At 58.7% G+C, this 14,368-nt stretch overlaps 2 protein-coding genes across 6 annotated transcripts; one reads left to right on the top strand and one right to left on the bottom strand.

Annotated features, from left to right (window-relative positions):
• Window positions 1-87: 87 nt before the first annotated feature.
• ZNF646 (zinc finger protein 646) lies at window positions 88-9,058 on the top strand. Of its 5 annotated transcripts, XM_056137624.1 has the most exons (4): window positions 390-410; window positions 719-870; window positions 2,201-7,513; window positions 8,598-9,057. In XM_056137624.1, the coding sequence occupies exons 3-4, from the start codon at window positions 2,275-2,277 to the stop codon at window positions 8,714-8,716; spliced, it is 5,358 nt and encodes a 1,785-aa protein (XP_055993599.1). In that variant the 5' UTR covers window positions 390-410; window positions 719-870; window positions 2,201-2,274; the 3' UTR covers window positions 8,717-9,057. The 5 variants fall into 5 exon arrangements, with proteins under 5 accessions (XP_055993600.1, XP_055993601.1, XP_055993599.1 ...); XM_056137625.1 differs by lacking the exons at window positions 390-410; window positions 719-870 and adding an exon at window positions 88-171; XM_056137626.1 differs by lacking the exon at window positions 719-870 and having other exon boundaries at window positions 306-410.
• Window positions 9,059-9,139: 81 nt separating this feature from the next.
• On the bottom strand, window positions 9,140-14,094 carry PRSS53 (serine protease 53). Its single transcript, XM_056137633.1, has 11 exons — window positions 14,077-14,094; window positions 13,316-13,336; window positions 13,079-13,241; window positions 12,184-12,449; window positions 11,917-12,071; window positions 11,593-11,812; window positions 10,448-10,595; window positions 10,119-10,363; window positions 9,891-10,036; window positions 9,507-9,717; window positions 9,140-9,295 (listed from the first exon to the last, which is right to left on the bottom strand). Exons 1-11 carry the CDS (start codon window positions 14,081-14,083, stop codon window positions 9,276-9,278), a joined length of 1,602 nt encoding a protein of 533 aa, XP_055993608.1. The 5' UTR covers window positions 14,084-14,094; the 3' UTR covers window positions 9,140-9,275.
• Between the last annotated feature and the right edge of the window lie 274 nt (window positions 14,095-14,368).

The raw sequence follows: 14,368 nt of genomic DNA, 5'->3' as shown, positions 1-14,368 counted from the left end.
GGAAGCTTTCCCGGCTACGAAAGAAGGCAAAGTTTCCCCGAGCACCCCCAGCTGAAGGAGGTGGAGCAACATCTTGCGAGGGGCCTCAGTGGGTACTAATAGCAGGGAACGTCGGACAGGTTTATGGTATACACCGGGCTAGCTTGGGGCCAGGTCACCCAGAACTCGAAGGTGGGAGGAAAGAAAGAATCGTGTCCAAACTTAAGAGTGTTTAGTTCCTCTAGTGTTACACAACATTTCCTTTTATGTGTGGAGTGAATGAATGAATCGACCATCTTGGGAAGCTTGTTCACGAAAAGCGTCGCCATAGTAGCGCGCCTAGGGCCGGAGAACCCCTTTTTCTCTTTTCTGCGCTCGGCCTTTTCCGCGCCGGAACGATTTTAGCTGCTCTTGCCGGAAGTGTGGCTAAGGTTAGTGGGTTACCGAGCAAGTACTTTGACCTACGGGGGCGGAGTCAGAGTCGCGTTCAGCGACTTCTCCCTAGCACCGGAAGTGCCTTGTAGAACGGCCGCTGGCGGAGGGACAGGAAATGTTCCAGTGGCGGCGGTTTCGCGGGGAAGCTTTTGCTGCCAGGACACTTCCTGTTTCCTAGTAACAATAGGAAGTGTTCGCGGACCTGGCGGTAGACTCCTAGTTAGAGTCAGCTGCGCCCTTTTCCCTTTCCCTCCTTCCTTCTCACTTTTAACCTTTTCCTCTTCCCTCCATTCCCACTTCTCAGAGTCTCGGCTGCGTGTGCGTGTGTGGGAGCGCGAGAACTCCCCTCAGTGGCGCGGCTGCAGTTAGGCTGAGGGTCCCAGTGCGCAGGCGCGCTCCCATTCGCGGTCCCCAACGGACTCACCCGCGGCGGGAAGAAGAGACCACCCGTTCGAGGTAGGGATCCTAAGAGGAAAATAAGAGCAGAGATGAGTGAAGCCAGAGGACCTCTTGGGCGGTTGATTGGAAGAGGGGGTTTTTTGAGCGAAGGGGATTCGTGAGGGGAGAGCGTTTTGGAGTCGGACGCGAGTGTCGAGTCGGAGACAGGAACTGTATGGAGTTCCACCGGAGTGAAGAATCAGAGTGAGAAAAGGCCAAGGTGATGTCGCCGGCCGGGGTGGGGGAGGGGCGGCAGAGGAGAGAGCAAGTGCTGTGGAAAGAATGCCCGAGCCCTTGAGGTTGCGCCTGTGGAAACCACGGCCGCCGCAGAGGCAATGCAGTGTTAGGATAAGCCTGTCGTGGGCCTCGGTGCTCTCTGCCCTGTGCACGGTATTCCTGGCTTAGCCTGCACTGCCTCCTCCATCAGTGCTGTGAACGGGGTAGGAGGAAAAAATGAGAAAGGTTAGGGAGCGTAGAATGATGGTGAAGGAGGCAGGGGGAAGAAAAAGATAAGGGGTGGACAACAACCAGAAATGAAGTGGAAGTTCCAAGATATTTGGGTTAAGGGCAGATAAGTGCAGGAAAGTGAGATGCTTTGGAAAGAAAAGTTAGTTTCCCTAAAAGGACCTGGGAAGGTGAAGAAGAAGCCTGACATTTTCCTGCTGGGCTCCAACCTCACCTCAGATTCTGCTGTCATTGGAGAAAGAGGCTCCCTTTTCAGTGCCTCTGGTCTAGTCTGTAACTGAGGGATGTAGAAGGGAGTGTTGGACTTTTCTTATTGCAGAACTAGAATTCCTTTTTAAGAAATTACGGCGGATAAGTTGACCTGTGATTTCAGAATTTTAGAAAACAGAGTTAGGCACTTTTAAACGTTTCGAGTTTTTTCTTGTAATTTTTTGGTACCACACCTAGTGATGCTGGGGGCTTGCTCCTGGTGAGGCTTGACAACCATATGTTGTGCCAGGATTGAACTAGAGTCAGCTGCGTGCAAGACAGGCACCAGACCTGCTCTACTATCATTCTGACCACTGGGTTTGGTTTTAAGAATAGAAGTCTGTGATCAGAAATAGCTTGCATGCTTTTAGAATTAGTTTTCTCTAAGGATTAGTTAGTTCTAAAGGGAGCGCTCGTGTCTGGGGGAACTTATATGCAGGAAAGCCTTAAATGTTGGTGCTTCCATATTAGATTAGTTATAAAACAGGTGTGTGGGGTAAAATGATGATGGTGAGGGAGGAATGGAGAAGAAAAAGGTTATTGGGGAATGTCTCTGGGGATAGTTGCTGTTTATTGAGCCAGGAGACAAGGTTAATTCAGCCCTTTCTTCTGACGTCTGCCCCCATCTTCCTAGGTCTTGGTCTCTCCCCCAGAGGAAGATGCTGCTGCCACCTCTGTGCTCTTCCTGAGCCTCCAAGTTTCTGCCTCATGGAGGACACTCCCACCTCCTTCAGCTGCTCTGACTGTGAACGCCACTTTCCTAGCCTCCCGGAACTATCACGGCACCGCGAACTGCTCCATCCGTCTTCCAGTCAGGACAGTGAGGAGGCTGACGGTGTACCACGGCCCTACCGCTGTCAGCAGTGTGGGCGGGGCTACCGTCACCCAGGGAGCCTCGTCAACCACCGCCGAACCCATGAGACTGGCCTTTTCCCTTGTACCACCTGTGGCAAGGACTGCACCAACCCCGTGGCCCTTAAGAGCCACATGAGAACTCATACTCCTGAGGGCCGCCGTAGGCGCAGGCCCCCTCGCCCCAAGGAAGCCACTCCACATCTCCCGGGTGCAACAGTGTCTACTGACTCCTGGGCCCAAAGAGTTGGCCCTGCAGAAGACTGGGGGAACCAGAAAGAGCATGCTGAAGAGACTTCTGGCTGTGAGTCTGGGTCCGAACCCAGAGTAGCTCCGGGCAACTGGGGAGATCCATCCCTCCAACAAGAAGCCTGGGAAAGCCAACCAGGTCCTGAGGAAGGTGCAGAGGACTGGGGCCCCTCCACCAACTCTGCCAGAGCCCCACCACTCCCATCACAAGCCAGCAGTCTTCTTAGCAATTTGGAACAGTATTTGGCTGAATCAGTGGTGAATTTCACAGGGGGCCAGGAGCGTTCCCAGTCTCCTCCTGCTGAGGAGGAGCGGAGGTACAAGTGCAATCAATGTGGCAAGACTTATAAGCATGCTGGGAGCCTCACCAATCATCGCCAGAGCCACACCTTGGGTGTCTATCCTTGTGCCATCTGCTTTAAGGAGTTTTCCAACCTCATGGCTTTGAAGAACCACTCACGACTCCATGCCCAGTATCGGCCTTACCAGTGTCCCCACTGCCCCCGCGCTTTTCGGCTTCCCCGAGACCTTCTAGAACACCAGCAGTCCCACGAAGGAGAAAGTCAGGGGCAACTGTGGAAAGAGAAGGGGATGCCCACTACCAATGGGCACATAGACAAGAACTGCCAGGACCAACTCCCTAGTTCTCAGATGCTGAATGGCTCGGGGGAGCTCAGCACTTCAGGGGAGCTAGAGGACAGTGGCTTGGAGGAATACCGGCCTTTCCGCTGTGGGGACTGTGGCCGTACTTACCGCCATGCTGGAAGCCTCATCAACCATCGCAAGAGCCATCAGACCGGTGTGTACCCCTGCGCCATCTGCTCCAAGCAGCTCTTCAATGCAGCGGCCCTCAAGAACCATGTGCGGGCTCACCACAGACCTCGGCAAGGAACTGGGGAGGATGGGCGGTCATCCCTGCCGCCGGCTCCCCTAACTCTGGCTGCAAGCACCCCCAAAGAGGAAGAGGGGCCCACCAGCACCCTGGACCACCGCCCTTATAAGTGCAATGAGTGTGGTCGAGCTTACCGTCACCGAGGGAGCCTGGTAAATCACCGCCACAGCCATCGGACGGGAGAGTACCAGTGCTCACTCTGTCCCCGCAAGTACCCCAATCTTATGGCCCTGCGCAACCATGTGCGCGTACATTGCAAGGCTGCTCGGCACAGTGCAGACCTGGGGACTGAGGGTACCCCTGGCCACCTCAAGGGGGAGCTGCCGCCTGACTCAGTGGGAGCAGAGGCATCCCCACCAACAGGTTCAGGGTCCTGGTGCAAACCCACGGAAGAGGCCCCTGCCCTCCTCCCGGCAGCAGAGATGACAGCACCACAGATCTGTAGTGTGTGTGGGATGTTCTTTGAGGACCCCAAGAGCCTTGAACTTCATGGCCGGACCCATGAGGAAGGGGAGGAGAGCAGGACAGAGACAAGGGAGTCGCCTCCGCGTGCATTTGCCTGCCGCGACTGTGGGAAGAGCTATCGCCACTCAGGCAGTCTTATCAACCACAGGCAGACTCATCAGACGGGGGACTTCAGCTGTGGGACCTGTGCTAAGCATTTCCACACCATGGCTGCTATGAAGAACCATCTGCGACGCCACAGTCGACGGCGGAACAGGCGGCACCGGAGGCGAGTCAGTAGCGTTGGTGGCGAGGGAGAAGCCAAAGCCCCCTCTGCTGGAATCTGGGCTCAGGAATCAGTGGGAGGTACTGTGCGCCTGGACTGTGGCCAAGATCGTTCACGGGAAAGTTCTAGTGGAGCTGAAGTCAACTTGGAAAATGATGAGGGCTGTTTGCAGGCTGACTCTGAAAGGGACAAATGTGAGCTTGAAAGGGGTGAGGCCTGTCTCCAGAGTGATAAAGAGAGCAGAGGTACTGAGGAAGGAGTGGAGCGGAAGGAGTCCTGTTTCCTTGACAACTTGGATGTTTCAGGTGATGAGGAAAGCAGTGGGACTCGCTTCTGTAACAGCCCGACTGGGATGGATGAAGATCAGAAGCCAACCCCTGGCCAGCCCGGCCCTTCTCACTGTGCTGAAGCTCTCAGTAGCTGGCAGGCTGAGGCCTCCCACACGTGTTCTGACTGTGGCCATTCTTTCCCCCATGCCAGCAGCTTGCTGAACCACAGGCCTTGCCATCCACCTGGCATCTACCAGTGCTCCCTGTGCCCAAAGGAGTTTGACTCTCTGCCTGCTCTGCGCAGCCACTTCCAGAACCACAGGCCTGGGGAGGCAGCCTCAGCCCAACCCTTCCTCTGCTCTCTATGTGGCATGATCTTCCCTGGGCGGGCGGGCTACAGGCTTCACCAGCGCCAGGCCCATGGCTCCTCCAGCATGACTGAGGGCTCAGAGGAGGAGGGAGAAGAGGAAGGAGCCGCGGGGGCAGGCTGCAACCGGAGCCCCCCACTGCAGCTCTCGGAAGCAGAGCTGCTAAATCAGCTACAGCGGGAAGTCGAGGCACTCGATGGAGCTGGTTATGGGCACATCTGTGGCTGCTGTGGTCAGACCTATGATGACTTGGGGAGCCTCCAGCGTCACCACCAAAGTCAGAGTTCTGGTAACACCATGGACAAGGCCCCCAGCCCCTTGCGGGAGGCAGGTGATGCCGCAGATAGCGTGTTTGAGAGCTCTGTGATGTCTCTCTCTGAGGAGTGTGGGGACACAAAGTCTGATTTGGGAGCAGGCGCCACAGCAGCAGACAACCTTTGTGTGCAGGGGGAGGAAAGTTCTCTGGAGGCTGAGGCCCAGCCCCGCCCGTTCCGCTGCAATCAATGTGGCAAGACCTATCGCCACGGGGGCAGCCTGGTAAACCACCGCAAGATCCACCAGACCGGAGACTTCCTCTGCCCGGTCTGCTCCCGCTGCTACCCCAACCTGGCGGCCTACCGGAACCACCTGCGGAACCACCCACGCTGCAAAGGGTCTGAGCCCCTGGTGCGGCCCGCTCCGGAGCAGGCAGGCAGCACTGAATCCCAGGACATGACAGAGGAGGGGCTGGGACAGGCTGAGGTGGTGAAGCTCCAGGAAGAATTTAAAGTGGAGCCCCTGGAGGAGGGCTCCGGGGTGAAGGAAGAGGCCTGGGAGGAGACCACCGTGAAGGGAGAGGAAGAGATGGAGCTGAAGCTGGAGACCGCAGAGAAAGGGTGCCAAACCGAGGCCAGCACCGAGCGGCCCTTCACCTGTGAGGTGTGCGGCCGGTCATACAAACATGCTGGCAGCCTCATCAATCACCGGCAGAGTCACCAGACTGGCCACTTTGGCTGCCAGGCCTGCTCCAAAGGCTTCTCAAACCTCATGTCCCTCAAGAACCACCGGCGTATCCATGCCGACCCCCGGCGTTTCCGCTGCGGGGAGTGTGGGAAGGCCTTCCGCCTGCGGAAGCAGCTCGCCAGCCACCAGCGGGTCCACACCGACCGGAGTGGGAGTGGGACCACCCGAAAGCTGCCTCGGGAAGATCGGCCCTTCCGGTGTGGGCAGTGTGGACGGACCTACCGCCATTCTGGCAGCCTCCTGAACCACCGGCGCAGCCATGAGACAGGCCAGTACAGCTGCCCTACATGCCCCAAGACCTGTTCCAACCGCATGGCCCTGAAGGACCACCAGAGACTGCACTCGGAGAGCAGGCGGAGACGCGCGGGGCGCTCACGCCGGGTAGCTGTGCGCTGTGCCCTCTGTGGCCAGGGCTTCCCTGGCCGGGCGTCTCTGGAGCGGCATTTGAAAGAGCATGAGGAGACCAGAAGTGATCAAGATGGCCCAAATGGCGCAGAAGGTGGTGAGGGGAATGTGGCCGGCGGCCAGGAACAGAAAGTCGGCTTAGATGGGGTTGAGTCAGTACCCCAGCTGGAGGCTGGGACCGTGAGGCCGGGGGAGCAGACGCAGGGCCCCATCACGGCGGCAGCGCCAGAAGCCGTAGAGCCAGTCTCCTGGCTGGAGAAAGCAGAAGGGTGGCGAGAAGATGGGGGCCCAGTGAAGCATGGTGGCGAATGGGTGCCTCAGGGTCAGGTACCAGCCGAACCAGAGGATGAGGCAGGAGGTAGTGTCCCCAGGAGTTCTCGCCATGTTGCTGATGGTCAACACAATGGGCCTCATCTGAGTCATGTCGATAATTGGGACAACGGAGATGCCCTCACTCAGCCAGAGGGCCGCTCCTTGTCTTGCAGCCGTTGTGGCAAGACCTTCCAGTCAGAGGGCCTGAACCACAGTGCCCACCGGCCAGAAAACCACTGTTGCCAGCTCTGCTCCAAGGAGTTCCTGAAGAGCCACAGTCCTAGTCACGGAGCTGCCCATGCGTGTGCCAGCCCCAATTGTGGCAAGACCTTTGAGTCCCACCACGAGCTAACCACCCACCTGAAGGCTCATGCTGGGGCCAAGGAGGATGAAGTGGCTGTCCCTGGTCAAGGGCAAGCCCTGTCTGCACCCTCGAGGGTCTCAGAAGAGAATGCCAGGAATGAAGGGACGCCAGGACAAGGAGTGAAGTCCCCAGTGGCTGCAGATGAGGAGCGGCCCTTCCGCTGTGCCCAGTGTGGGCGCTCCTACCGCCATGCCGGCAGCCTGCTAAACCACCAGAAAGCCCACACCACTGGCCTCTATCCCTGCGCCCTCTGCCCCAAACTTCTCCCCAATCTACTGTCCCTTAAGAACCATGGTAGGACCCACACGGACCCTAAGCGCCACCGCTGCAGCATCTGTGGCAAAGCCTTCCGGACAGCTGCCCGGCTGGAAGGTCATGGACGGGTCCACGCACCCCGGGAGGGGCCCTTCACCTGCCCCCACTGTCCCCGCCACTTTCGACGCCGAATCAGCTTCCTACAGCACCAGCAGCAGCACCAGGAGGAATGGACAGAGGCCAGTTCTGGTACGGGGATTGTGAGGGGCTGGGCCGAGGGTTGAAGGGTCACTTCCTAAATGTGCATGCTTCCGGGGTTCAGTCTGGCCCCCAGGTGGAAGGTGGTGGGTGAGGGTTCCAGGAGCACTGGGATGCTGGGTGAGAAGGGCTGAGACCTGCGTGTCTGGGTCAGTAAAGTAGATCGGGGTAGGCAATGGTCAGGCCTTCTGTTATGCAAGAGCCGCAGAGGACTGGCCAGGGGTGGAGGAAGATTTGGCTTCTGGAAACTCCCCTAACGAATGAAATAACAAAGGGCAGAGGTAGTGGCGGCTCCTAGAGCGGACGGGGAGCCAGGGAGTGAGGAACAGGGCATGGGCGGCACCCCCAGACCAGTGCTGACTTAGCTGGGGAAAGTGGTCACTGCATCTCTACCTGCATCTTTTTTGTTTGTGTTTGGGGCCATGCCCAGCAGTGCTTGGGGGCAGTTCCTGGGGCTCCCACATCTGGAGCATCTCCCCAGCCTCTTTCCCTGCATCTTGTTTCTGCCCTCCCCTTTCTCCCCCTCCCCAACCCTGGGTTTGGCATCTTGCCTACCAGTAAGTCCCCACATGACTTCTTCCTTTTAGTCACCCCTTGTCTTCTCTGCTACTTATCTCCTTTTCAGGATCCCACCAAACCACCCCTCCCACCCTCACCCCCTTCCCCAGCAGCACCCCTGTAACTGGAGGACTGAGTCATGGGTAATTGCTTCTTTGAAGTCAGGCCTCACTTAGCAACAACAGTCATTAGCCCTGTCTCCAGCTCTATCAGGGCATCTCCCGGCCGCTCCACCTAGCCCTGTGGACAGAGGCTGCAGCAGAGTGGGGCGTGGTCCTGGCCTCTCGCATCAGGACCCGTTCTAAGGTCACTAAGGGTGGGGGCCATCAGAGAGCTGAGAGACGCCTTTCACCTTTTGGGGATGAATGAGGAGCCAGTTAGCCAGGGCTAGGGATGCCATTGGTGCTGTTATTCAGGCCTCTGGTGCCTAACCAGGGGGCGGTGGCTGGCCGGGACCCTAAGGCTGGGCAGAGTTGGCCTTTTCAGCCAGTGATGACCTTTCTTGCTCTCTCCTCAGGTGCCCCAAAGGCAGCGGCAGCAGGCAGAGGGGATTTGTCATCCCCTGCACCCACCTCCTCGACCCCACTCCTGGACCCTTCACCCCAGTGGCCTGCAGACCTCAGCTTCTCCCTCTGAACTTCAAATCTCCAAAGATCAGAATTTGGGGGGATGGTGCAGGGACAGAAGTGATCTCCAGGTTTTTCTCAGGAGTAGTTGGGGCATCCTCATGCCTTCTCTCCCACTGAGAAGAGGACCCCCCATCTGGTTCTGGGTGGGGGGAACCCCCGGCCTGCCCTCCTCACTCTGCTCTTCCTGCAAGAAACCCAGGGTGAGGCAGAGGCCAGAGCCACAGGGGTCGGGGGCGCTGCCTGTGGAAGGGGAGCCTTTTGCTACAATTTGTAACTTATTTTCTAAAGTCTATTTTGTAACAATTTATTTAAGTTTAAAAAAAAGGAACACTGCTCCCCCCAAAAAACAGAAATTTTCAAAGTAAGGGCATGGTGTGATTGTGTCCAAGGGGCTGTAGAACAGGGGCGCCTGAGAACAGAATGTTGGGGAGTGGAGCCGGGTGGGTCAGCCACGGTGGCAGCTCCCTGTCCAGCAGGGTGGGGGCACAGGCAGCTGTTGGGCCTGTCCCAAGGCCTGCAGTGGCGTGCGGGGGGATGGGAGCGGCCTCCCTGTGTCTGTGTGTCTGTCAGCAGCTGCCAGGCTGGCCTGTCAGAGGAAGGAGGGCGGGTCGGCCTCATACCGTTTCTCCCTCCCGAAGGAGAGGAAGGACGGAGCCAAACAGCTCGGGCACTCCCAGCCGGTCACCCCGCCAAGCACCCAGGCGGGCGCCCAGACTCTGACCAGTACTCTGCCTTCCTGGGTAGGAGGGTGGTAGGGGAAGGGCCGGAAGTGTTCAGGGAGGCCCCTGGCCACCTACTCGTGTTGGCCGGGCAGCTTGCAGGCTCGGGTTCAGGCTCCTCGGCGAAGTAGACTTGCCAGTCTAGGCTGGTGACCCAGTGCTCGTAGGGTGGCAGTGCCGTGAAGACTGCGAGCCTCGGCGGCCCCTGGCAGGCATCTCCAAAGCTGTGCAGTCCGGCCAGGAACCACGTGCCCCTCACCTCGTGTACCACTGGCGCCCCAGACAGACCCTGTCAGGGTCAGGGGACACTGATGGGCACGTGGGGGTCAGGGAGTCAGAAGGATGAGCTGGGCTGATGCCGTGGGAGCCACTTGGGCTGGGGAGACATACACCTGGAGGCCATATCTGGCCCAGGTGCTCCAGAGTTGAAGGGTGGGGGCAGGGATCGGGGTGGGGGCTCACCTCGCAGTGCTTCGGCTCCCCCACAACACTGGTGCACAACATCCCTGGCAGGATGGGGGTGCTGTTGCTCCCAAGGGCTGTTTGCAGGTGGCTGCAGGCCCTGTGCCCCAGGAGGGTCACGGGCACTGTCTGAGGCAAGCTGAGGCCTGTGGGGCAAGGGTTATGATGCAGCTTCCCCGTGCCTCCTGGCTGGCTGGACAGTCGCTGATGTCCCCCCATTCTGCATACCTGTGCCTTGGTGGCTCAGCCCAAGGACCCAGCCATGTGCCCCATCAGGAAGGTGGTGGTCGGCGTAGGGCAGGCACAGGGGCCTCAGGCTGGGACCCAGTGTCACGGGCTGAGCCAGGAGCAGGAGGGCCACATCGTAGCCCCCATTGGGGTGGGTGTAAGCCCCGTGGAGGATGAGTTGCTTCAAGCTCCATTCCTTTGACTCGGTCCCCAGCCCCACACTCCATTCCTCTGGGGTCTGGCGCCTATGCAGGGGAATGTTGACAGCACTATATGGGGAGGCTGCCAGCAGGGCTGGGGGCTGGGGCAGCAAGGGACAGGGTCCTCACCCAATGAAGCAGTGGGCGGCGGTCAGCACCACCTCTTCCGACACCAAGGCTCCGCCGCAGGCCAGCCTCCCCTGGTGTTTTAGCCTGGCGTCCCAGGGCCATGGGGACGGGGCTCCCGCAGTAGGCCCTCCCTTCAGAGATCCGCAGGCTGAAACGTTACACCGGGACAAGTGTTCATGGCCTGCCACCCCCTGTGCTAAGCACTCCCCAAGTTATTAAGTTGGGAAATAACCTTCAGTTGGTTGCTTTTGAGGGGCTACATGATCCCTGCTCATTGTTGGCTTTAGAGATCGTATCAGGGACTCCTGCATGCAAAGCATTCAGTTCAGCCAGCACTCCCAGCTCTAAAACAACGTTTCAAGTTGAATGTTGTTTCTCTCATTCCTGAAGGTAACCAAACTTCCAGTAAGGACTTTATAGCCGCGGTAATCACAGGCAAGTTACCAACTGAGATTCGAAACGCCAACCAGGGATGTGGGATATGGTTCAGCAAAAAAAACCTAGGTTTGGTCCCCAGCATCAAAACGGAAAAGCGAGATTCTAGGAGGCTGTGAATCCTGATGGTCCAGCTCCACCCACTACCTGGACTGGCCCAGAATTCCTGGTTTACCAACACTGCCCTGCTTATCAAGATAGCGCTCCCTTCCCGGGAACCCTTTTGCATGGGATTAGCATGTTAGTCACTTAACGCCAGAATTGAGTGGAGCCCTAGTACCCAGACCTCTGGGCCCCAAACCTTCAGCAAGATCAAGATCAAACCCCAAAAGATCAAACCCCAGACCTTCAGCCAGAACAAGCAGCTCAGAGGACGAGTTTGTGCTCTGTATGTGGGCGCCTTGATTCCACCCCAGCCCAGCTGCGTGAGGCTCCCCTGGCCTCACTGGGAAGGGCCCCCAAGCACTAGCAGGTGTGCCCCCCGCAAACCAAACAGACCTTGGAGATCTTTCTTTTCACCCAAGTTACAAATCTATGAAGTCCACGCCATCCATACCCCAGTTCTCTGAAAGGAGCCCCCAACTCCGACCCTGCCCCTGGGGTGCAATGTGGGACTATTTCTCTCTTCCCAGCTGAAATGTGTTACCCTGCACCTTCCTTCCTGCCCATGCTGTCCCCATGTGTGCCACGCCTCACAGCCCTGCTCCTACCTACACAGCTGTCCTCGTCACTGATCTCCTGGGGTTCAGGGGTCTGGGCCAGGAAGGCGGCCCCCTCCGCTCGAGCCTGCAGCCAGGAGCTGTGAGCAGCCATATCCGTCAGCAGGACGGGCGTGTCTTCCTGGGCACAGCTGGATGCGAAGCTGATGATCCCAGCCTGAACCCAGTGTCCATCGGGCTCACGACAGATTACAGGGCCCCCGGAGTCTCCCTGGAGCCAAGCAATGGAATCGGGCAGATCCCCTCCCGCTCTGCCCAGCCCAAGGCCAGGACCCTCCCCCGCCCACTGCTTGCTTCCTCTGCCCCAGCTCTGACCTGGCAGGGCCCCTGCATCCCAGGCTGGGCACCCCCACACAGCATCCCAGGCCGGGCCGGGCTGGCCAGTAGCCGCTGGTGTAGCCGGTTGTAGAGACAGTTGCATGTGGGGCGGCTGATCAGACGCAGGCGCAGGTTCCGTAGGGTCCTAGGAGCTGGCCAAAAAGGAGACTTAATAAGACCGGGAGCAGGGCCCTTGGGCAGCTGCAGCTGGGTGACCCTGGCAACAGCCCTCTGTGGGTGGGTGTCAGTCCAAGTAGCGCTTACCATCACTGATGTCCTGATCCCAGCCAGTGGCCCAACAGGAGGTCCCAAAGGGGAAGCGATGGGCAGGTCGGGGCAGGCAGAGGGGTGTTGGGGCCATGGGGTGGGCGAGGCGCAGGAGGGCCAGGTCAGAGCCCTGGCTGTAGTGGTTATAGGCCCTGGGGAGCTGTAGGGCGGCCACGCCCACCTCCTCAGCCCCTGGGCTCAGCCCCTCTCGCTGCAGAGAACCCAGGACGACTGACCAGGAGTTCAGCTCTGTCATTGCCGCCCTAGAAAGGGAGGGACAAGGCCCAGGCATTGCATGCATAGGAGGAAGGTGACACACCAGGAGACAAGGGAGCGGGAAAGGGCAGATGAGTTCCCGACTGGCTGCGAACCCCCTCCAGCTCTCAGCCTCATCTTCTTATTTGTCAGGCTTCTGCCTCAGGTGTTCCCATTCAGATGAAATGGTACTTTGTTACTCTGGGAGCAGGGCTCCACCTTCTGGGAATAAATCACCCACCCCCAAACCCAGAAACCTTGCTAGAGTCTAGCCAGGACTCCCTTTTTTGTTGTTTGGGGGCCACACTTGGCGATACTCAGGGGTTACTCCTGGCTCGGCACTCAGAGATCACATTTGGAGGGCTCAGGGGACCATATAGGGTGCCAGGGATCAAACCCAGGTTGGCCACGTGCAAGGCAAGCACCCTACCTGCTGTACTATCTCTCTGGTCCCAGGACTTTTTGTTTTGGGAGGCCCACACTCAGCTGTGTTCAAGGTTTACTCTCAGCTCTGTCCAGAGATCACTCTGGCAGTACTTGGGGGACCATACAAGGTATCGGGGATCAAACCCTGGTCAATCAGATGCAAAGCAAACGCCCTACCCTCCGTGCTATTGCTCTGGCCCCCAGGACTCACTTTTCAAAGCAATGAGCAGCAGTGAGGACCCAGGTATCTGCCACCAGGGAGCCACTGCACACGTGGACCCCCTCCTTCCTCACACTGGCCTGCCATGGCCACTCGCCGGGCACAGTGTGGTCCTCCCGGGGCTCAGGGGGGCCAGGGCCGCGCTGTCCACAGGCTGTGGAGAGAGGCGAGTCAGGCTGACCACAGGCCCCGTGCTGCCTTCACCACCCCTCCTGCCCCAGCACTTACCACGCTGAGCAGCTTGGAGACCTGGGGAGAGAGAGATGCACGTGAGATGGGGGAGCCTGACCTGCAGGCTGCGGGTGGCGGGGAGATGGGGTGGGTGGATGGGCCCCAGGTCCTTTGCCTATGACTCTCCGGCCACCTCACCAGCCCCTCCCAGAATGAAAATATTTATATGAGGTCAAATAGCAGCTTTTATTGGAACCTATTCAGAGTCTACACTCTAATTAATTCTCTCTCAGCTGTGCTCAGCACTCCTAGACCTGAGGAGCAGGCCTGGGGTTCAGCTTGGGCCCAGCCTAGGCCGCATCCACACTTAAAACCCCCACCTGTTGTCCCCGCCACTGGGTTCAGCTTACCTGCGCACACAGCCACGGGGCCCGAGAAAACCCGGGGACCTGTGTTGTCTGAGGAGCAGAGGATCGAGATGGGCACGACTGCACCCCTCTTCTCATGACTCCCCACCTCACAGCAAGAGCCAGATTCGACCCAAGCACCTCACCTCTCCCCGCCTGCTCACAGAGGAGCCGTGGAGAGAGAGACCAGAGATGCCCTGAGCCTGCCCACAGTTATTTTGAAGTTGAAAGACAGACAGACAGGCAGGCAGACAGACAGGCAGACAGAGACAGTGCCTGTCCTGGCAGACAGACCCAGCTGAGGTCACACCCAGTCAGGCACAAGACCCCACTCCCCACAGGCAGGCTTTCTCATACACAGCACACTCTGGGTGGCAGCGGGGACCCCAACCCCCGACACCAGTGGCTCACCCTCCATGAGCACCACCACTCCCAGGCTGAGCAGTCCGGGTGCCCAACTTAGCTTCATGCTGCTCCAGGCCGCTCTGCCGCTGGCTTCCAAGAGACGCCGGGTCTCCCCCTTGCTCCGCCTCCCCTGGCCCCGCCCCCAGGGAGAGCAGTGGGGTGTCATTGCCTGGCCTGGGCTGGGAGGGACCAACACTTGCTCCGTGACCCTGGGCGGCTCAACACCCCTCTCAGGGCCTCAGCCCAGGGCCCCTGCTTGCGTGTCTGCCGCATAAAATGGACAGTGGCCGAAATGACC

The sequence above is a fragment of the Sorex fumeus genome, unplaced genomic scaffold (genome assembly GCF_029834395.1).
Source record: "Sorex fumeus unplaced genomic scaffold, SorFum_2.1 ptg000126l, whole genome shotgun sequence".
NCBI lineage: Eukaryota > Metazoa > Chordata > Mammalia > Eulipotyphla > Soricidae > Sorex > Sorex fumeus.
Note: the sequence above shows the minus strand (reverse complement) of the source record. Positions and strands in the feature narration are given on the sequence as shown.

Coding starts and splice junctions, on each gene's coding strand:
- PRSS53 (XM_056137633.1), bottom strand. Junction 10,037..10,118: donor GCTGAGCCACCAAGGCACAG/GTATGCAGAATG, acceptor CTTGCCCCACAG/GCCTCAGCTTGCCTCAGACA. Junction 9,296..9,506: donor AAGCTGCCCGGCCAACACGA/GTAGGTGGCCAG, acceptor TTCCTCTGACAG/GCCAGCCTGGCAGCTGCTGA.
- ZNF646 (XM_056137627.1), top strand. CDS start 2,275: ATGGAGGACACTCCCACCTCCTTCAGCTGCTCTGACTGTGAACGCCAC. Junction 7,514..8,597: donor ATGGACAGAGGCCAGTTCTG/GTACGGGGATTG, acceptor CTCTCTCCTCAG/GTGCCCCAAAGGCAGCGGCA.